At 46.1% G+C, this 20,976-nt stretch overlaps 3 protein-coding genes across 4 annotated transcripts; 2 read left to right on the forward strand and 1 right to left on the reverse strand.

The window, feature by feature from the left end:
- Window positions 1-1,133: 1,133 nt before the first annotated feature.
- LOC112188631 (wall-associated receptor kinase-like 1) lies at window positions 1,134-4,098 on the forward strand. Of its 2 annotated transcripts, XM_024327782.2 has the most exons (3): window positions 1,134-2,246; window positions 2,385-2,516; window positions 2,637-4,098. In XM_024327782.2, exons 1-3 carry the CDS (start codon window positions 1,382-1,384, stop codon window positions 3,845-3,847), a joined length of 2,208 nt encoding a protein of 735 aa, XP_024183550.1. In that variant the 5' UTR covers window positions 1,134-1,381; the 3' UTR covers window positions 3,848-4,098. The 2 variants fall into 2 exon arrangements, with proteins under 2 accessions (XP_024183550.1, XP_040369600.1); XM_040513666.1 differs by lacking the exon at window positions 2,385-2,516.
- Window positions 4,099-9,900: 5,802 nt separating this feature from the next.
- On the forward strand, window positions 9,901-11,119 carry LOC121051325. Its single transcript, XM_040513554.1, has 2 exons — window positions 9,901-10,228; window positions 10,310-11,119. Exons 1-2 carry the CDS (start codon window positions 10,091-10,093, stop codon window positions 11,117-11,119), a joined length of 948 nt encoding a protein of 315 aa, XP_040369488.1. The 5' UTR covers window positions 9,901-10,090.
- Window positions 11,120-12,440: 1,321 nt separating this feature from the next.
- LOC112184846 lies at window positions 12,441-20,529 on the reverse strand. Its single transcript, XM_024323075.1, has 2 exons — window positions 20,294-20,529; window positions 12,441-13,197 (listed from the first exon to the last, which is right to left on the reverse strand). The coding sequence occupies exons 1-2, from the start codon at window positions 20,527-20,529 to the stop codon at window positions 12,441-12,443; spliced, it is 993 nt and encodes a 330-aa protein (XP_024178843.1).
- Window positions 20,530-20,976: the final 447 nt, after the last annotated feature.

Here is a 20,976-nt window from a genome sequence, read left to right on the forward strand (position 1 = left end):
TCCTTATCATTTCAACATAGATGAACGTTTTCATTTCCTGAGAATCAAATAAACAAAAAATTGAAAAACCAGCAGACGACACGCACCGTTTTGGGGACGGGCTACCAAGACCCTTGCTTGATGCCGTTGAGCATGCCCTAGGAGGCTAGAGCGCGGAAGACGATTCGAGACATACGGAGATAAAAACCTTGAGAAGAGTTTTCTATGCAAGTTGCTATTGATTCGAAGATGAAAACCTGCATTTTCAAGATCGTTTTAAATATTCGCTACTGAATTTTCATGAAATGGAAGCAAAACCTATGAACGAGATTCAAAATCTGACCAAACTTACCGATTTTTTTGCTGGAAATTAAGATGGGGAGTATGTTGACTATTTCTTGGGTTAGTCTTCGTCGAATTCGACTTCTGCTACTGATCGATTTGATACGGTTTTGTAATAGTAGGGTTTCAGATTTGGGAACGATATTGTTTTAGGGTTTCTGATTTGATAACTACCGTGTATTGGGTATTTTATTCACTCAATGGCATGAGCGTAAATTTTTTATCAAATTGAGCATTTTGGTCATTTTACATTGAAATTGGGAGCTAGACTTGCTTCATTTGGTTTTTTAGGTTTGGGCTCGTGTCCTTATTTGTATAAATCTATTTGAAGGTGAGTTTTTTATTTTTATATCTTTAGTTTGGTGCTACTGTGTAATTTTCTATAGCATAATGTCACTGCAAAACACCACCTATACTATGGTGTGAAACCATGTTATAATTTCCACAGCGTACATGACCTGCCGTGCAAATAATAGAGACGACCTCGTGAAACGTGTGTTGGTCAATTATAGTGCAATCAGATCAGTCAAAATATTAGAAAAGAGGATGGCGTGCACCGTGCACGTAAGTACCTTTTCAAAGAAAACTTTCATAAAATGATGGGAAACCATGTTATAATTTCCACAGCGTACATGACCTGCCGTGCAAATAATAGAGACGACCTCGTCAAACGTGTGGTGGTCAATTATAGTGCAATCAGATCAGTCAAAATATTAGAAAAGAGGATGGCGTGCACGTAAGGACCTTTTCAAAGAAAACTTTCATAAAATGATGGAATAATCAATAATAATGAAGCCAACCGTATGCATTCATCTCTTCATTCAGTGAAGTGTGAGCCCTATTCTATTTGCATTCAAAATGTACAATAAGAACCATTTGTCCAGCACCTTTATTTTCATACTTGTTTAATTCTAAACAAGTTGAGACTCGAGAATTAGTCGTCAAATTACTCATCCACAAAATGGAGCAAAATGGAGCAAATTATTCCCTTCCTTGTATAAATAGGTAGGGAATAAGAGGAAGAAATCTTCTTCCTAAGGAGCAATTGAGGAGAAGCAAAATGGAGGTCCAGTTGCTCCTACTTGATATTAGTCTCATGACCTTGTGGTCTTTGAGCTGTAGTGCAATACTTAGCGTATCATCATCACCCTTGTTAGCAAAGCCTAATTGTCAATCCCATTGTGGAGACGTAGAAATCCCATATCCTTTTGGAATTGGACCGAATTGTAGTCACGGACCGTGGTTCCAAATATTGTGTGACAACTCGACCAACCTTCCCAAACCTTTTTTGAACCTTACCGACGGTCGACCGGAGGTTCTGGAGATATCTCTTGCGGGCACATTAAAAATAAAAAATCCTATCACCTTCTCCGATTGCCCTAACAAGCCAAACCACCGCCAGACACCCAACCTGTTTCCAACCCCTTTTTGGTTCTCCGATAGGAACAAGTTCACTTCAGTGAGTTGCGGGAGGCTTGCATGGCTGGTGTCCCAGTCAACTGCAGGGACAATGACGTCCAAGTCAGCATTAGGGACAGAACCTGCTGTCTGTTTGTCCGTTTGCGATTATCCCAGTAGCATATTAGTAAATAATAGCTGCGGTGGTATCGACTGTTGTCAGACATCCCTTCGTTCATCCATTGGTACAACCTTCAGTATTAGTTTTGGACCGTTGATACTAAATGATACCAGTGAAAGAACTTGCAAGTACGCATTTCTGGTAGACCCAGAATGGTTTACGTCAAATTCAACAAATACTTCTGCCATTGCTGAGATGGACGACGTCCCCATGGTGCTAGATTGGACGACTGCGGGATCTATTGATAATTCTACGGAGGAGAACAGGAATTGCACATCTTCAGTAGGTCCATGTTCCTGCTTAGAGGGCTATCAAGGAAACCCCTATTTGCGTGGTGGATGTCAAGGTAAGCTTCTACAACCCTTATTTGTGGATACACTAAATAAGTTCATTTTTAAACATTGTCGATATAGCTATAATTTTTTTAATTGATATTCAGTCCAGCTTTCTATTTGGTAATTGATCGTTATCAATTCAATTTTAGATATCAATGAATGCGAGGATCCACAACGCTGTGGTTCTGATATTTGTTCCAATTTTAATGGTTCTTTTTATTGCTACAAGCCACTGTCCCCACAACCTCGGCCATTGCAGCCGATTAAATTGGGCATTATAGGTATGCCTCTACATTCTCTAAATCCTAAATTCATACACCTTTGATTACTAACAGGCATTACACCTTTCATACACCTTTGATCAAGTTACTACATTATTCTAATTTTATTGAGCAATTCAGTTCTCTGCAGTGTCTTTGGACTGTTGTTTCATATCATTGGCGCATGGTGGTTGCACAAAGTCATAAAGAAAAGGAAAAACATTAAGCGAAAGCAAAAGTTTTTTAGCCTGAATGGTGGTTTGTTGTTGGAGCAACAGTTATCTTCTGGCGAAGTCAATGTTGAGAAGATTAAGCTGTTCAATGCAAAGGAGTTAGAGAAAGCCACAGACCGGTTTAATGTAAACAGAGTTCTCGGGCAAGGAGGCCAAGGTACTGTTTATAAAGGAATGTTGACAGATGGAAAAATTGTTGCTGTCAAGAAGTCAAAAGTAGTAGATGGAGGAGAAGTGAATCAATTCATTAATGAGATTGTCATTCTTTCACAAATTAACCACAGGAATGTGGTTAAACTCTTGGGATGTTGTTTAGAGAGCGAAGTTCCCCTATTGGTCTATGAATTTTTACCCAACGGAACCCTTTCTCAATACATTCACAGCCGTGATGAGGATTTTCCTCTGACTTGGGAAATGCGATTACGAGTTGGTACCGAAGTTGCTGGAGCCCTTTCCTACTTACATTCATCTGCTTCAATGCCCATTTACCATCGAGATATTAAGTCTTCAAACATACTCCTGGATGATAAATATAGAGCAAAAGTTGCAGACTTTGGGACATCAAGAACTGTTTCCATTGACAAAACACATCTTACCATGACACATGTAAACGGAACATTTGGTTATTTGGACCCTGAGTACTTCCAGTCTAGTCAATTTACAGACAAGAGCGACGTTTATAGCTTCGGAGTAGTCCTTGCCGAACTCTTGACTGGACAAAAACCAGTTTCTGTAACAAGATCGCAGGAAGGGAAACAAGATGGGAGAAGCCTAGCAACACATTTTATTGTGTCCATGGAGGAGAGTTGTTTGTTTGATATTCTTGATGCCGAAGTTATGAAGGGTGGTAAGAAAGAAGAGATAGTGGCGGTTGCTAATCTTGCAAAACGTTGCTTGAATATGAAAGGAAAGAAGCGTCCAACTATGAAAGAAATAGCAGCTGAGTTGGAGGGAATTCTAATGTCAAGTAAATCTTCTGATGTCGAACACATTGCAGAGGTTGAACGTGTCCAGACGGAAATAGCCGAGGTTTGGGATGTTTCTACATCAACAGGCTCTCATATGGACACCGGTTCTTCATTATATGTACAACCACTACTGTCTTTCAGGACTCGCTGAAAATTGTTTGTGAAATTCCGTTGTCTGTTTTTGGTAACAGTTGGTGTTTTTGTCAAATTGTTTGTGATATTTCGTTGTCTGTTTCTGGAACAATTAGTGTTTCTGTAAACTATCACCTTATATGTGTGTAAATTGTGATGCAGTTCACTTCATAGCTTGTTTCTGTTGTAATTGTTAAATTGTTCAGTTTCTGTATGGTTCTAGTCCAACTAATTCATGTTGAGCTGATATATATAGAGCCGGTTAAGTAAGTATACGACTCGAGCTACCTGGTGGTTGCATGATGCACTTGTTTGGCTCCAAAACCAGTTGGCGTGCAAACTGTCTCTTTTGAGCGTGTGCGCGGGCGTGCCAGCACCATGGGGTGCAGTCGTCAGGGGAGTCCCTTGATCTGACTTCTTCTTCAAGCGTTGTGGGCGAGGAGAGCACCAACCTCGCCACAAGGTTCTTCTCTAGCCTTCCGAGAAAGGACTTCTTGCCTTACTGATAAGGACTTTGAATGTGATCTCTTCGCGTCACCGAATCGATACTCAACGTTGTAGGCTGAGCAGAGCAATCACTAGGAAGTTTGGAGAAAGCACAGGCTTTACTAAAGTGTGACTTTAGATTCGCTGGGTTGCGAGGGCGTTACCCTTGCTTCGCTGGTTGAGAGAGTCTCGGTGGTAGTGGTACTGGCAGTCGGCACTTGGAGAGACTAGGATTGGAAGTACGGTCGCCGGGTTTCAAAGAGGTTGAAGGTTTGCTCCGGGGAGGCTTTGTAATCGCTGGGATTGATTGATTTTTGAGAGAGAGGTCCTTTCTTCGTCCTTTAAACCCGGTATTTATACCTAGGGTTTCGACTTTTCTTTGCTATAGAAGGATTATTGATTGGAGTTTCCTATTCAATCTCTGCTACTTGACTCCAATAAGGTTTCATTTTCCTTATGGGTCACGGAATGGGCGAAGCTGTAACCCAAACCCCAGTAGCCTTATTTTTGGGCCGCAGGTATCGGCCCGTTGTGCTAAATCCACTAAAGGATCTTGCCAAAATTACTTTTGGGCTCAAACATTGCCCCCCAGGCCCCAAAATCAGGCCAGCGAAGATGTAACTGATTGAAGGGGGCTAAAACGACACGCCGATTGCTTGAAACGATATCATTAATGAGGGTTTCGTCCTTTCACTTGCGAAAATGCCTTTCTGTCGTATCGTTTCCCTTACAAAATTTCTTATTTAAACCCGCAGCCACTTCAGACCTGTCACATCAGAAACTCTTTTAGTCTCCTAAACTTAGAAACCCTCTTACTGCCAACATCTTCCTCACATAAACCCAGAAATGGCTCCCCCAAAGAAGATAGTCATCGATCAAGAAGAAGAACTAAATGAACAGGTTGCCCACTCTTGGGGAACCAGCATCGGTTCCCGTATTCGTCTCCATACCACTATCCAGAGACCCCTACTCCTCCAGTTCCCAAACCACCATGTCGGACTGGGCCTAGCGCGGCGAGGCTCTATCCCGACCGACGCCATCGCCTTCTATGGCCTGCCTGTTCGTCGGCCCATTCTAGTCCTCCGAAGGACTCCTAGGGATTTCAACAGTTGGGGTGCCTAGAATCATCGAGCAAAAATAGGGCACTAGCCATCCTCTATCAGCGTGGCGGAGCTTTCCTGGTATCGTAAAGCACGAACACGAGATCTGGCTCGCTGGAAAGCGGCAGGTATCGCTCACACTAGCGATCTCTGTTTTTGTCTTTCGCGCGGTGGCAATCGTTCACCGCTCACTGCCTTTCTCTGTTTTTGGAACACCGCCACAAACACCTTTGATTTTCGATTTGGCCAAATGAGTATCACTTTGGTGGATATTCTCACTATCACTGGCCTACCCATTGATGGCGAGCCTTACCTACATGGCCAATTCGACTATGTCACTTTCACTTCAACCATGGCCCAAAACGGTCGCAGCGGTCGCAGCGGCACCTATCCACGGTGGCTGTCTTATTACCGCAGGGAGCACAATGCGACTGGCAGAATTGCTTTCTTAGAGTACTGGCTCTGTAAGTTCATCTTATGTACTTCATCTTGTAAGCCCACTGGTGCTTGGACTCTTCTGGCAACGGCCCTCTACAATGGCCGCCGTGTCGGGCGCGGACAACCTATGTTGGGCGCCCTCTATCGCACTTTGTACCAGGCCACTATGCATCCTTTCGAGACTAGCATCTCTGGCCCTTTTTGGATCCTTGACTTCTGGATTCAAACTTATTTTCCATATTTTCGTCGCGATGACATCCCGCTGCTTCCACTGGCTGACCAACTCTTGGGTTAATGGCTCAACCGCGATGAAAGGTACTCATCTCCTCCTTACTCCGAGTGCTTCACATATATGTACCTTTTGCATGAGATGCCCTACTGCAACTTAGTACTGGGTAGAAGATTCCCAGCTCCGCTTGAAAACTGATTCCTGCCTGGCGCTCCTCGCTACAGTGATCGCGCGCGCTTGGTTTTTCGCCGCGCGATCTCTTGTTCAGACATTTGGATTGCTGCCGAAGAACTTAGTTATGAGCTTTAAGCTCCTAACCATTTCGCTCGCCAATTCGGCCTCGTCCAATTAGTGCCATTCCCATTGTAGGCGTAGAACTACAACACCTATTGGCGTAGATTTGGGCCCCCTTCTGGGCCTTCGCCAGTACAAAGCATGCTTGCATTGGTTAATCTTCCCGATTGGGCTAAGGACATCGATGCCGTGGATGGGACTGAAGAAGCATACGAGGAATGGTGGGCAGAAGTTTCTGTCAATTGCTGGAGACAACGGTATGACAAACTCTTTGCGACCATCTTTGGGGAACTGAGATATCCCTATGCTGCTGACATTGAGCTACTTGCTCACTTTCCTGAAGACGTTGCACAATCTCCGCCTCCTCTTGAGCCGGTTCAGCAACCGGCACGAACCCCTCCCCAGGCCCAGGCTGGTATTGTAATTCATAAGCCCCTCGAGAGGTAAGTATCTTGGTTTATATTTTATTCCTTCTTTCACTCTTCCCTTTTAACTCAACCTTTGCTGCACTAGGGAAATGTGCCACCTTCTGGCAGTCGCGCAGTTAATGCTTCCCCAGCCACTGGCCAGTCTGGGAAGCAAAAAACAGTAATAACGGAGCCTAAAGTCGAAGATTCCTCTTCCAACGATGATAACCCGCAAACGGTAAGAACTTTCTTGTTTTTTTTTTTTTAAAATGCTTTCTTTCCAAGTCAAGTCTAATCCTTTGACTCCGGCAGATCGCCACTATCTTGGCCCGCAAGCGCAGTCATTCTAACCCTGCAACTGATCCATGGGTGGAAGATGAACCAATTGCTGATCGATTGGTAAGAAACTAAAAGTGCATATTGGAATCTTCTTTTCATTCCGGGCGACCATATAACAATCTTTGCTTGCAGGTTCGTCATAGGTCCTCAAGACAAACTGGGGAAGGCCCCTCAGCTGCTGGTGAAGGCACATCTGCTTCACAGGCCCAAGCGCCCATTGGTTCCAATAATCCTCCACCTCCTGCCAGTGTTGCGAGCAATATATAATTGACCCCGATCCTAGTGGAGCAATAATCCTCCACCTCCTCCCAGTGCTCGTCTGAAGTTGAAGAGAGAATGTGTAATGCCCCGTACTTATTAATTACTTTTTACCGTGGTTGACCGAAAAGTGACTTTTCTTTAGTCCGGTAAATTAGGAAATTTCTTTGAGATTATCATAGGATACTAAAAATCGAGTTCGTGGATACGAAGTTTGTTTCGATTGGAGTTTTTACGGGGAAGTTGTGATTAAAGTGTTAAGGTACTTTTCTTTTTTTTAAAAATTATTGGTTTGGTTTAAGAAAAAAAAAAAAAAAGGGAAATAGGATTTTTTTTAAGAGAGAGAGAGAGAGAGTTTAGAATCGGGAGAACCCGATACCGACCTCCCCCCCCCCCCTTTCTCTCTCTTTTTCTTTTTTTTCCCTTCCTGCACACCGGAGCCGAATTCCGGCCGATTTCCCCACCTCCGGAAGTCGTTGAGCTCGCCTCCGGCCACCACAGCCTCCTCTCCTCATCCTCTGTCACCGAAGGTAAGAGTTTTTCGATGGGTAACTTTGTTTGGGGCTATTTCGGGTGGATGGCTGATCGGGGGTTTAGGGATTTCTCCGATGGGGTTTTTGATTTCCGGCTGTTTCGGCTGGAAATCTTCATGGTTTTAGTTCCTGGTGAAGAGTTAGATATGTTTTCAACCTCTTTTCAGCTTGTGGTAGGGAGATTGATGTTGAGGTATGGTGTTGAACAGTAAACACCGAAATTCAATATTTGGTTTTCGATTTCCGGCGGTCTCCGGCCGGAAATCTTGGTGCTTTTGGGGCGCTGGGAAGGATGGAACACCTTATCTGTCTCCTTGTAGTTTGTTTTGGCAGGAGGAGGTGTTGGGGATGATGAACAGTGGCGGTCGGATTTTATTTTCCGATTTGGGTTGAATTTTTGACCCTCTCTGCCTAGTTTCAGATGTTGTTGCAGGATTGAAGAATTGTTGAATTGTTTTTAAGCTAATTAACTGTTTGTGAGGGTTGTTTTTGGTTGGAAATTGTTGACTGTTGCAGGTTTAGAATTGGTTGGGTGTGTTGTGGTGTTGATTTTGGAATAGCTAGGTTGTTTGGTATCGATTTTAATCTCTGAGTTTTGTGTTAAATTTGAAATTGTTGGATATTGAGGTTTTGTTGGATTTGGATTGTTGAACATGGTTGATGGATTTGTCATGTTTGTAGTGTTGGGTGAAAACTCTTGGTATAAGGCTATTATGAATTGTTTGTTAGGAAGTAGAGAGAATTTGAGATTGTTGGAGTTGAATTTGTGAACTTGAAAAGGGGGAAAAATTAAGAAAGAGTGGAAATGTTGGAAAAGGATTTATATTATAAATTGGTGGAAAATTTTGTTAAGTATCGAACGGTCTTTGTGAAGGTTTAGATTAAGCGAGGTTTTGGAATGGTTAAGGAATCGATTGAGCGGTTTTGAGTTAGAGGGCATTGAGTTGTAAGGAATTATAGAATTTAATTTCGAATTGAAGTGTGGAATTTTATAATAATTTGTGATTAATAGACGCTTATTCCAAGGGGAATGGGTTGTTTTGAGAGTATTTCTTTTAATGGGTATTATATCCTGTTCTATTGTGACAGGACGTACTGAGCCCTCGAGCGAGGAGGACACAGGCAGGCAGCAGGGTTAGCTGCGGGATTCACTTGTGAGTGGACCTTTATTTTATTTAAATAATGCATGCAGCATGGTATAAATTTTGAAATGGATTGTTATTTGAGAAAATGTGACTCTATGGAAAGAAAAGATTTAAAAAGGAAACAGTTGACAAGGAGGCCAGTTGGCGCATGCGTATCTTACCTAGTTGGCAGTCCCTTCTAGGTAATAGTCTGGTCGGCAGTCCCGTCCAGACTACAGCTCGGTTGGCAGTCCCATCCGAAGTGTCATCTGGTTGGCAGTCCCTTCCAGATGACTTGATGTAGTTAGTCGGCAGTCCCGTCTACTACTTGTGGCTAGTTGGCAGTCCCAACTAATCACCGCCTCCTATCCGGTTGGCAGTCCCTTCCGATGCGTCCTCGGGTGGCAGTCCCTCCCCGATGGCATGAGATGCCTAGGAAGCAGTCCTTCCTAGTCATCAAATGAGTTTCATGGAAAAGGATTTGAGTTGGAACTTCATAGGATTTGGCTGCATGATGGTTTTGTTAAAAAGAAAAATGGGGAAGCATACCATAAATTTTTTTGATTCTAGTTTCGGTTTTGTCCACTCACTCTAATGGATTTTATATGTTTTCCCCTGGGCCCTTCGTTTCCAAATGCCCAGATTTCAGATTAGCAGAGATTGCGTCCAGGCTCAAGAACTTGGGAATCAGCGCTTCCGTTTTTGTCTGTAGGTTATTACTTAATCTACCTTGTATGATATCGGCTTAGTTTAGTGTTGCTCTGATAAACCTTTTCTTTGAAGTTTGATGGATGTTATTGTGTGAGTTGTTGTTGTTTACAGAGGATTACGTTGGGATTTGAGCTTTTCGGATGTATTTATGTGCATGGATTGTAAATTTGATATTGTAGGTTGAGTAGAAGATATAGTTGAAAACTTGTCCAGGTTTGTGAAATTTTGGGTAGCCCATTTTAGGGGAGGTTCTGCCGAATTTTCGGTAGGATTTCGCTTATAGTGGGCCCCGCAGGCTCGTATCCAGGTAAGTGGGGCGATTCCTGGGTCGGGTCCTGTCAGAATGCCTCTTCCAGATGCACCTCGTGAGGAACCAAACGCCACACCTGTCCTGGCACAGATAGCACCTGACCCAATTCCTAGCGAGGTGGTTCAAGAACCCGTGCCGATAGCAACCCTTCACGAGCCTCCGGCTGTAGAGGTACGTTTCTCTTTAACAAGCATGATGTCCTGACTCTTGTATTATTCTTTGGGCATTCTAATGATTCCTCTTTAAAACCAGAATCTTGGTCCTGTAGGGGAAGTAGCTGTCGCTGTGGAAGTACTTGGCGCCAATCCCGCTGACCCAGCTGGTGAAGATGTAGCTAACCAAGAGCCGGCCCCCCATGCTCCTGAAGCAGGAAAAAGGGTGAATGTCGAGCCGGTGCTGGAAACGGTTCCTGTTGTGGAGCCTCTTGAAGCTCCTGCTGCTGCTGCCCCAAATCCACTGCCTGTGCCTCCTTCCAGACTGGAAAGGCTAGCTCGTGTACTTGATGTGACTCCTCCTGGAGTTATAGATGAAGCTAGGGACGGACTTCACCATCTTTTGAGTCCCGATATCCTGCTGCCTGGCGCATTCGTTAGGGCTCTAGTGTATTTGAGGGTTCTTCGTCGCAAGCAAGCCATCACTGAGAACGAGTTCATTGAGATAGACGAACTGCTACAGAATCTCCCCAAGTGGCTTAATGAAAGAGTGGCCGCGACTGCGCAAGCCAGACAAGCCCAGGCCCACTATCAGGGCCTCGCTAAACAAATGGACTCCACTAGTGACTTTCTAGGAGATAGGGCTACCCTTGTTAGAGACTTGCGGCTCGTGCAAAATCATCTCCAGTCCCAAGTCCAAGTTCTTCAGGCCCAATTGACTGCTGTGACGGCCCGGCTTGAGCATGAGGAGCCCTTGCTGGAGCAACCCCTAGCAGCCTTTGAACTACTGTCTCAGAACCTAGCTCAAGCTCGCGAGGCGGTCAGACAGGCGGAGCGAGCCGCTGCCGATGCCAGTTTTCGCTTGGACGAATATTTACTTCATTTAACGCATGCAGGCCGAAAACTTTAGGCTTCTAGTGTTAGGGCCATTTTGTATGAACAATATTATTATTAATAATTTAATATTTAGCCCACTTTGTTTGGCCCAAATATATGCTCAAATTTTCAAGCAGTTCAGCGTTTAATTTGCCTTTATTGCTATTGAAACTGTTTGAAAAGATAATCTCTAAATGGAGCGGTTACCTCCTTGAAGACTGCCCCGCTTCCCACTCGTTTTCAATTACCTTCATTTCCAAGATCCCAGCATTCAATTCCATTGATACTCTTATTTATGGCGTTGAAAATATTTCAACTGTCCATCGCACGGTTGAGGCTACTGAGATTGGCCCTATAAATACCTGTACTTTGGAGAATTTCACAAAGCAAATATGGCTTTCCCAGAGATAATTTCACAAGCCTTACTTCTGTTCCTTCAATTTCTGAAATCTTCTCCACACGATCTCACCCTTAGCCTCAAATTCCTAGGCCTTATGGCTTAATCTCAAAACCTGGGTAGGTCTTATGGCCTAATCTCAAGACCAGCCGCAAGTCTTTGGTCTCTTAAAATCCGGATGGGATTCCCCGATTTCAGTTAGACTGAAGAACACGCGGCGCTCCTAACGAGGCGGAACCAGATTCTGAAGAATCCCTCTCCTCAGATTTTTCGCGTGGAGTAGGAGCGAGAAGGGCGGAAGGCCACTCGAGGCCTATCGTTCTTCTTCCACAGCCTACCTCCGGGGTCTGACTATTAGGCTTCCATTTTTTCCCCTGGAGGTAGATGTGGCTGTGAGTCGCGCTCTTTCTGAAGACCATCTCCATCCCGAAGGATAACCAACTGGAAGGGTTGCGATGGATTATTTCCTTCCCCCTTCCTCCGGTACAAATGATAGCAGCTGCGACTCATATAAGAGAAGGGATGTGGGTGAAGAGAGGAAGAGCATAAGTAATCATAGCACAGCCCCCTTGTCGCCACAAGATCCAGAAACTCTTAGAAGATCTGCAATCCTTATGATTTTTTAAGCCACTTTTGGCCTTATAATTGCGAATGTAACCATTTCGATTTGTACTGCTTTTGGCCGCAAAGCCACTTTATGAATGAATGTTTCTGAGTATTCCAAAAAAATTGTTATAAAATAAGGCCTCATGTATAGACCATCATGTATATTCTTAACACACATTGTCAAGGAAGTTACAACAAAAAACAAAAGTTGAAATTGTTATAAAATAAGGCTGAAACTAAGGCCTGGATGTATAGAGTGTTGCCCCCTAGTGTTCGTAGGTAAAGCAAATACATGAGACTAAGGCCACAGGAAAAGGCCTGAATATAGATAGATGATGCGAGCCGATGAAGACTATGGTTGCCCCCCTGACTGGGAAGAAGGTTGATCCGGTGGATCCTCGAACTCCCAAACACTAGGGTAATATTTCTTCAGGAACCCCCCGTTGATGGGATTGTGATGGATGTCGCAATCAAAATCTTTGAGGTGAAAAGCCCCGCGCTCCATAATACGGTGGGCAACAAAGGGTCCTTCCCATCGTGGAGTCCATTTACAGCGACCAGTCAATTTCTCGCCAAAGGGAAAAATAGCTTTCCAAACAAGGTCCCCCTCTTTGTAACTACGGCCACGCGTCCTCTTATCATAGGCGCAGGCGATACGCTGTTTTTCTATCACTAAATTCTCCAAAGCTGCTAAGTGTTGCTCACTTAGATCTTCGTGTTCTTTCCACATCGCCTGGACATAATCTTCACCGATCAAGTGATGCTGATTTTGTATGCGTAAGGATTGAACATTGAGTTCCAAGGGTAAAACTGCATCATGGCCAAACATTAGTGCATAGGGCGTTGGAGCGGTGGGATTCCTCTTGGAGGTGCGATAAGCCCATAGTGTCTCATACAACGTGCCGTGCCACTGGCGAGGGTTTTCAACCAGCATCTTCTTTAGCAGGGTAATAATAATCATGTTACTGGCCTCCTCTTGACCGTTGGACTGAGCATAATATGGAGTGTTGTGGATGAACTGGATGCCCAATTCATTGACAAGCTTCTCTACCTCACCTCCTATGAATGCTGCTCCCCTGTCTGAAACAAGCACTTCAGGGATACCAAACCTGCAGATGATGTTATGAAAAATGAATTGGCGAATGGTGGCACCTGAAGCCTCTTTCAAAGGCTCAGCTTCGACCCACTTGGTGAAGAAATCAGTAGCCACGATGATGAACTTGTGTTGGAGAGAGGAGTGGGGGTGAATCATCTCAATCAAGTCCAATGCCCAGCCTCGTGCAGGCCAAGGTTTAATAATAGGTTGCATGGGAATATTGGGGATATGCTGGACTAGACCATGTGCCTGACAGTCTTGGCATCCTTTGGCGAATGTGATACAGTCCTTCAAAATGCTAGGCCAATAATAACCATGTCTCCTGATGAGCCAACGCATCTTAGGTCCCGCTTGATGGGCTCTGCGGACTTCTGTGTGTGCTTCGCTCATTAATCGCTTTGCTTCGTGGCCATAGACACACCAGAAGTCTATGCCATCTTTCCCACATCGTCACCCCTAAGGAAGTAATTTAAGGCAAGAAAACGAATCTTCCTGTCTGCTGTAGAATCTGGTTGTTTGAGGTAATCGATCAATAGAATGCGCCAATTGACGTCAATAAGCTCTAAGACCGCGACGACCGGATCATCAGGCAGGTCAGGCCGCGCGATCCATGAAGGCAGTGTACAGCGCTCGACTTTCAGAATGCGCTCGCGAACCCCATACTTCAATGTAATGCCTGTAGCCAGTTGAGCGAGTTCATTGGCCGCGAAATTGTGCTCGCGAGGGATGTACTCCAAATCCGCGTCATCAAATTGATCCAGAAGCTCAATGGCGCGATTCAAATATGGTACGAGCAAACAGCTTACACACCTGTATTTCTTTGGAAGCTGATTTATCACGACCAGAGAGTCGCCACGTACTTGAACGTTTCTTACTCCCTGTAGATACCTCTACTAGCATGACTAGTTTGCTATCTCACCAAGCATAATTAACACCCTCTTTGGAACACCCACAAGCCATGGTGAGGCCCAACCGCTACTTGCATCTTGTAGCCCTATGTTCAAGCTACGCTACGGTATCCGGAAGTCGCAAATCCGTCGCCGGGAAGCCACCTTTCCGGCCTTGCAAAGTTGCCCTCACAAACATAGCTTTCTACATGTTAAATAGACTAGAATAGTAACTTTGCTTGTCCCACATCGAAGAACAAGTAAATGAGAAGCATTCCTTCATCTATAAGAGGAATGCCTCCTCCCACAACTCAACACATTCATTTCCATCTCAACTCCATTACACACTTTGTAATCATGTTAGGCCGCAAGGCTCGACATACACTAGTATAAGCATTCAAGTGGACGTAGTCTCCCGCTAAGGCGGGAGGTGAACCACTATACTTCGCTTGTGTCACTCACTCTCTCTCTCTCTCTCTCTCTCTCTCTCTCTCTAAAGCTAACTAGAGATCCCACGGATCACTAACGTTAACATTGGCGCCGTCTGTGGGAAGCCGACACACAAAGGCTTCGTTACCTACCACGAGCTTTGGCCTGTCAGCATCCGGTCAACGCCGAGCAAGGCTGATCAATGGTTGGTCAAGGCTGACCATGGTTGGTCAACGCCCAACTCAAAAGTCAACGCTGAACTTAAAAAATAAAAAAAAACTTTGGGGCGGCTATTTACTCTGGACACCCAGAAGGCTTCGCTGGGCACCCATGCCCATTCTTCGATCATCAACACCGGCGGCACACCACCGCTAGCTATGCCCAGCGGTCAGCAATCTCTGCTCCGCTCCGCCAGCCTCACCACCGCTGGTCTTCTCCTCCGCCGACCAAAGTTCCATCAGTGAGGTCCGCTCCGCCGAACTTCTTCTCCGCCGGACTGCACCACCGGGCAGCCTCCGCTGAACTTCACCACTCGAGAGGCTCCGCCGGACTATACACCGCTGACCCCAGGTTCCTCGGTGATGGCAGCTGCAAAATTCCAGTCCGGTCCTCCGCCGGCCTCCGCTGAGTTACAGGACCACCGCTAGACACCTCCGCCGGCAGGCCTCCGCTAGGCTACACCGCCAAACAAGCTCCGCCGAGCATCACCGCTGGCCATGCCCGCTGGACTTCATCACTGAACAGCCTCCAAGTCCCCGAGCTGAGCCTCACCGCTAGCTAGAACTCCGCTACGCTTTACTGCCGGATAGCTTCACATCCGGGCTCCACCGCCGAGAGATTCACCGCTGAGCTTCATCGTGAAGTTTCACCTCGTCAAAGCTCCGCTCCGCTAGACAACAATGCCTGCCTAGCCCAAAGTCATAGCAGTATCCGCCGAACTGTTCCCGCCGAACTGTGCACCACCAAACTATGGCCAGCGGCACCGCTCATCTACTAGCTCTTCAACGCTCCCACAACCGCTGACCAGGCCCCCGCGGCCTTCCAAAACTCTGATAGCCTTCTCAGCTGACGAAACCTACGACACCAGTGTCCGCTCTGCTACGCCAACCAGCAGCAGCAACTCCTCTAGACTTAAAGCTCCACTGACCAAACACCACCGCTAGTTTTCTCCAACGGCAAGTGTCAACGGGCAACCACCAACCGCCATCTACTTTGAGCCAGTCACAGTAGCTCCAACGGCACCGTTACCCTGCTCCAGCGGCAGATATCGGCGAGCACCACCATACCGTGCTCCCCCAAACACTCACCACCAGACCGTACTCCGCTAGGCCCTCCTCCTAATCTAATCGCATCGGCTATCCCTGGGTACCTGTTGAATCTGCCCGCCAGATTTTCAGCCACCAAGCAACGCAAGTCCAATTCTGAGAGCTTGCCCACTGCGGTGACGAGACTCCTGACGAGCCTGTGCTAAATGGGTACTTGGTCACCTCTTCCTCTCTTCAACCACCTTCTGGAGCTCTTTATTAGAGAGCCAATCCACAGCACTGGCAGCAGTCACTAAAAGCTAAGCTCTTGTCCCTTGCATTGTATCTTATTAATATACATGAAAATGAAGACACCACGTGCCTACTCAGTGCCTTTCATCAGTCTTGATACATGAACAGAACAATACACATGTTGTTTTTGTTCTCATATTATCGAGATAACTACTGACATGTGTAGCCTCAGGCCCTCATATGATATCTAGGATGTGTACGCACAAACTTGTCAGCATGGCATTACTTTTTATATGGCTAACTTAATTGACCTCACTGCATGCCATATGAGTGATCTGACAGACACATTGTGCATATATGCATATCTCTAAGGCTATATGACGGACACGTTCTCCATACTACGTATGGAGGCATATTATTATTTATGCCCATGGCATAGCCATGCATGACTATAACTGATTTATGTATTGAGTACGCATGGCCTATCTATGTCTTCTATATGCATGGCCCATAGCACACTCACAGCACACATTCTTAATTGATGAGTTAATCAATTGTACAAGCTAGCTAGCTCTTTTCCACACGTCCAAGAAATGCATACATAATTTCAATTAAACATCACATGTGGCATACTCTGCTTGCTACACATATAATTACAATTCAAAACTGCAATCATGTACATTTTATATATACTTGGCTTACATGTTAGTGGCTACACAATCACGCTATCCATGAGTATATGCCTACTACATGCGTATAATAATCAAAAGCCTACAAGATCATTTCCTATGCTTTAAATAGTCTCTGCCATGCTCTATTATAGTGCCACATATGTGCAACGTCACACACTTATCGGTCCATTAATTGAACTTTGCTTACAAACATATATATGGGCAGTAACGGGTACACACATGTATAGGATGCTATATGCATATATCAAAGTGATTATTTGTGCCATTTGACTAGTGCATTTACATATAAATGATGATGTCAGCGCTATATTCCATCATTGCACGTAATGGGTTTCATTCCCCACAAATTTGACACTCAAGGTTATATGCATGCAAGTCATTTGACATCCACTATTACATTGCTTATAAACTTTGCTTACAATTTTATCAAAGTACATATGCAAATTATGTGTTGACTTTACAAATCCACATATTAATCACCTATTTTTGCTTCAGGGAAATTCAACTATTTCTACCGAGCATTCAACTACTTACAAATATTGGAGCACTTTATCCACTAAAGCAATGGAACGTCATGCTTGAACAACTCCAACATGATTTGGGTACTTATTCCAATTCCAACTCCAACTCGCTCCAAATCGGCATAAGATAAGTACCTATATCTTATCTTTTCCGCTCTTGCAATTAGAGCCTTTGCCATGACTATACATGTCTCCATGACCCTTAAGCATGCCTACAAAATGTTATTAGCATCCACATTACAAGTACATGCTATACACATATGCCATGCTCCTATTTAATGGCAACCCAATTAAATAAGTATGGGTCACTCAAACAAAATTTTATTACTCGCTCTATTTGTTTGTCATGTTTCATACAAGTACAAACTTTACGAGTCTATGGTCACCACCAAGTGGTAAGGCAACGCCTCATAATGACAATGACCGCTACGCGGCATTGCAGTCAAGTTTCTCCTCTGAGAAATAGTAAAGGGACTAGTTAACACAGCCTACGGCAGCCATTGATCCGGCAGTTAACCCCGACGCTTGGGTACCAAAGATTGGGCTCGCTACCCAACACCCTCTGCTCCGCGCAGCTCCCCTCATCAAACAATTTTCCGACCATCCGGAGGTCTATAGCCAGGAGTGGGGGACTCCTCGCAGGGCCTGGCAGGGGCCCACCCGAAAGGGCAAAAGCGTTCGCTCCAACCAATTCTAGATGGACGACGCACTCGCACTAATTATGCTTGATATACGGCACAAAGCTACGCTTTGGTATCAACCCGCAAGAACACCCTCCTTGACTGGGGACTTCGGGGACTTGTACATACAGCCTAGCATAATTAGCAACGGTCACGCTCATGCCTCAGGGCATCACCCACGAGCTTCCGCCCATGCCTCCCCGGCACCACGAGTCACGAGCTTCCGCACACGAGCTTCCCGCTCATGCCTTCCCGGCACCCCGAGCTTCCGCTCATGCCTCCCCGGCACCCACGAGCTTTCCGCTCATGCCTCCCCGGCACCCACGAGCTTCCCGCTCATGCCTTCCCGGCACCCACGAGCTTCCGCTCACGAGCTTTCCGCTCATGCCTCCCCGGCAACCCTTGAGCTTTCCGCTCATGCCTCCCCGGCACCCACGAGCTTCCGCTCACGAGCTTCCCGCTCATGCCTTCCCGGCACCCCGAGCTTCCGCTCACGAGCTTCCCGCTCATACCTTCCCGGCACCCCGAGCTTCCGCTCATGCCTCCCCGGCACCCACGAGCTTCCCGCTCATGCCTTCCCGGCACCCCGAGCTTCCGCTCATGCCTCCCTGGCACCCACAAGCTTCCGCTCATGCCTCCCCGGCACCCACGAGATTCCGCTCACGAGCTTTCCGCTCATGCCTCCCCGGCAACCCTTGAGCTTTCCGCTCATGCCTCCCCGGCACCCACGAGCTTCCGCTCACGAGCTTTCCGCTCATGCCTTCCCGGCAACCCTTGAGCTTTCCGCTCATGCCTCCCCGGCACCCACGAGCTTCCGCTCACAAGCTTCCCGCTCATGCCTTCCCGGCACCCCGAGCTTCAGCTCACGAGCTTCCCGCTCATGCCTTCCCGGCACCCCGAGCTTCCGCTCATGCCTCCCCGGCACCCACGAGCTTCCGCTCACGAGCTTCCCGCTCATGCCTTCCCGGCACCCCGAGCTTCCGCTCATGCCTCCCCGGCACCCACGAGCTTCCGCTCACGAGCTTTCCTCTCATGCCTCCCCGGCAACCCTTGAGCCTTCCGCTCATGCCTTCCCGGCAACCCCGAGTTTCCCGCTCACGAGCTTTCCGCTCATGCCTTTCCGGCAATCCTCGAGCTTTACGCTCATGTCTACTCGACACACCACACGTTAATGGAACATTGAATTCTTCTACCATTTGTCACTTGCGACAAATTGAATTCTTTTCGCGTTCCATTAATACGAGCGAAAACCAAACAGACACAACCGTACGCGCGGTCATGGTTCATGAGTTACAAATGCATACCTCTGCGACGCTCATGCAACTTACATCTCACGAGCGTAACCCCGTCAAACTCGACCTCGTTCGTCTCCTTGCGCGCGTCACACATTTATCATATGCAATCCATATGCTCACACGACCATGTATCACGCACCTCATACATTCGTATATGCCAACGCATATCAATGCAACTCACATTTGTTGCCCAATGCAACGAGCATTCTACATATGCCTGTTTTTTGTCTTTGTTGTGCAGGTTAACGAGTCCCTTCTTGCTTACGGAGTTCGGGGACTTGTAGGGGCTCCGTACCGCCCGGTTGCTTATGCTTGGTGACATTATGTGTATAACTCCCCAACCAAGAAGCTCCTCTTGCTTGCGGACTTCAGGGACTTGTAGATACCTCTACTAGCATGACTAGTTTGCTATCTCACCAAGCATAATTAACACCCTCTTTGGAACACCCACAAGCCATGGTGAGGCCCAACCGCTACTTGCATCTTGTAGCCCTATGTTCAAGCTACGCTACGGTATCCGGAAGTCGCAAATCCGTCGCCGGGAAGCCACCTTTCCGGCCTTGCAAAGTTGCCCTCAAAAACATAACTTTCTACATGTTAAATAGACTAGAATAGTAACTTTGCTTGTCCCACATCGAAGAACAAGTAAATGAGAAGCATTCCTTCATCTATAAGAGGAATGCCTCCTCCCACAACTCAACACATTCATTTCCATCTCAACTCCATTACACACTTTGTAATCATGTTAGGCCGCAAGGCTCGACATACACTAGTATAAGCATTCAAGTGGACGTAGTCTCCCGCTAAGGCGGGAGGTGAACCACTATACTTCGCTTGTGTCACTCTCTCTCTCTCTCTCTCTCTAAAGCTAACTAGAGATCCCACTGATCACTAACGTTAACACTCCCAATTCCAGTAAGACTTCTAGGCCAATAATAAGGGCCTCATACTCTGCTTGGTTGTTCGTACACTTAAACTCCAATTGGAAAGAGTATGAGAAACGATCGCCCGCGGGGTTCTCCAGAACAATCCCTGTCCCTGCTACTGTTTCAGTTCTTGAGCCATCAAAAAATAATACCCATGGTTGCAAGGAGACTGTGGCTTGATACCATATGGCGTACTCTGGAATGCGCACCAAATCTGGTGGAGTTGTAGTTGTGGTCGCTATTTCTAACTCCTTCACTGTCGAGATATCCAACATAGGGTGATGTGCCAGAAAGTCTGTGATGGCCTGTCCATTTACTTCTTTCTGGGGAACGTATTGTAGTGAGAATTCGGACAGGGCTAGTACCCACTTGCCATTGCAGCCTCTCAGAATAGGTCGTGACAACATGTACTTGACCATATCGGTTTGAGCGATGATGCAAGTAGTAAAGGATAACATGTAGTGTCGCAACTTGCATGCTGAGAAATACAATGTAAGACATAGCTTTTCCATAGGAGTATACCTTGTTTCGCAATCCGTAAGTGTCCTACTGAGGTAGAAAATGGCATGCTTGACGCCTTCCTCATCATCCTGGGCAAGTAGGCTGCAAATGGAAGCCTCAGCTGCTGAAATATATAGCTTCAATGGAAATTCATCTCTCGGGAGATCAACCACTGGCGGGCTCGCTAGTTAAGCCTTGATTCTGTTGAAAGCCTCTTGATGTTTAGGCTCCCATACAAACTCATTCTGACCCTGCAGCCTCAGCAATGGAGAGAAGGGCTGGATTTTACCTTGTCTTCAGGGACCTCAATTCCTCTCTAATGGACAATGAATCCCAGAAAATCTCCTACTTGAACTCCAAAAACG

The sequence above is a fragment of the Rosa chinensis genome, chromosome 2 (assembly GCF_002994745.2).
Source record: "Rosa chinensis cultivar Old Blush chromosome 2, RchiOBHm-V2, whole genome shotgun sequence".
Taxonomy (NCBI): domain Eukaryota; kingdom Viridiplantae; phylum Streptophyta; class Magnoliopsida; order Rosales; family Rosaceae; genus Rosa; species Rosa chinensis.

Excerpts from the sequence above, each read along its gene's own strand:
- LOC112188631 (XM_024327782.2), top strand. The coding sequence starts at position 1,382 with ATGGAGGTCCAGTTGCTCCTACTTGATATTAGTCTCATGACCTTGTGG. Across the intron at positions 2,247-2,384 it reads TTTGCGTGGTGGATGTCAAG|ATATCAATGAATGCGAGGAT; the intron begins GTAAGCTTCTAC and ends ATTCAATTTTAG. Across the intron at positions 2,517-2,636 it reads GATTAAATTGGGCATTATAG|TTCTCTGCAGTGTCTTTGGA; the intron begins GTATGCCTCTAC and ends TGAGCAATTCAG.
- LOC121051325 (XM_040513554.1), top strand. The coding sequence starts at position 10,091 with ATGCCTCTTCCAGATGCACCTCGTGAGGAACCAAACGCCACACCTGTC. Across the intron at positions 10,229-10,309 it reads ACGAGCCTCCGGCTGTAGAG|AATCTTGGTCCTGTAGGGGA; the intron begins GTACGTTTCTCT and ends CTTTAAAACCAG.
- LOC112184846 (XM_024323075.1), bottom strand. The coding sequence starts at position 20,529 with ATGGTCAAGTACATGTTGTCACGACCTATTCTGAGAGGCTGCAATGGC. Across the intron at positions 13,198-20,293 it reads ATTCCAGAGTACGCCATATG|GTTTGGTATCCCTGAAGTGC; the intron begins GTATCAAGCCAC and ends CATCATCTGCAG.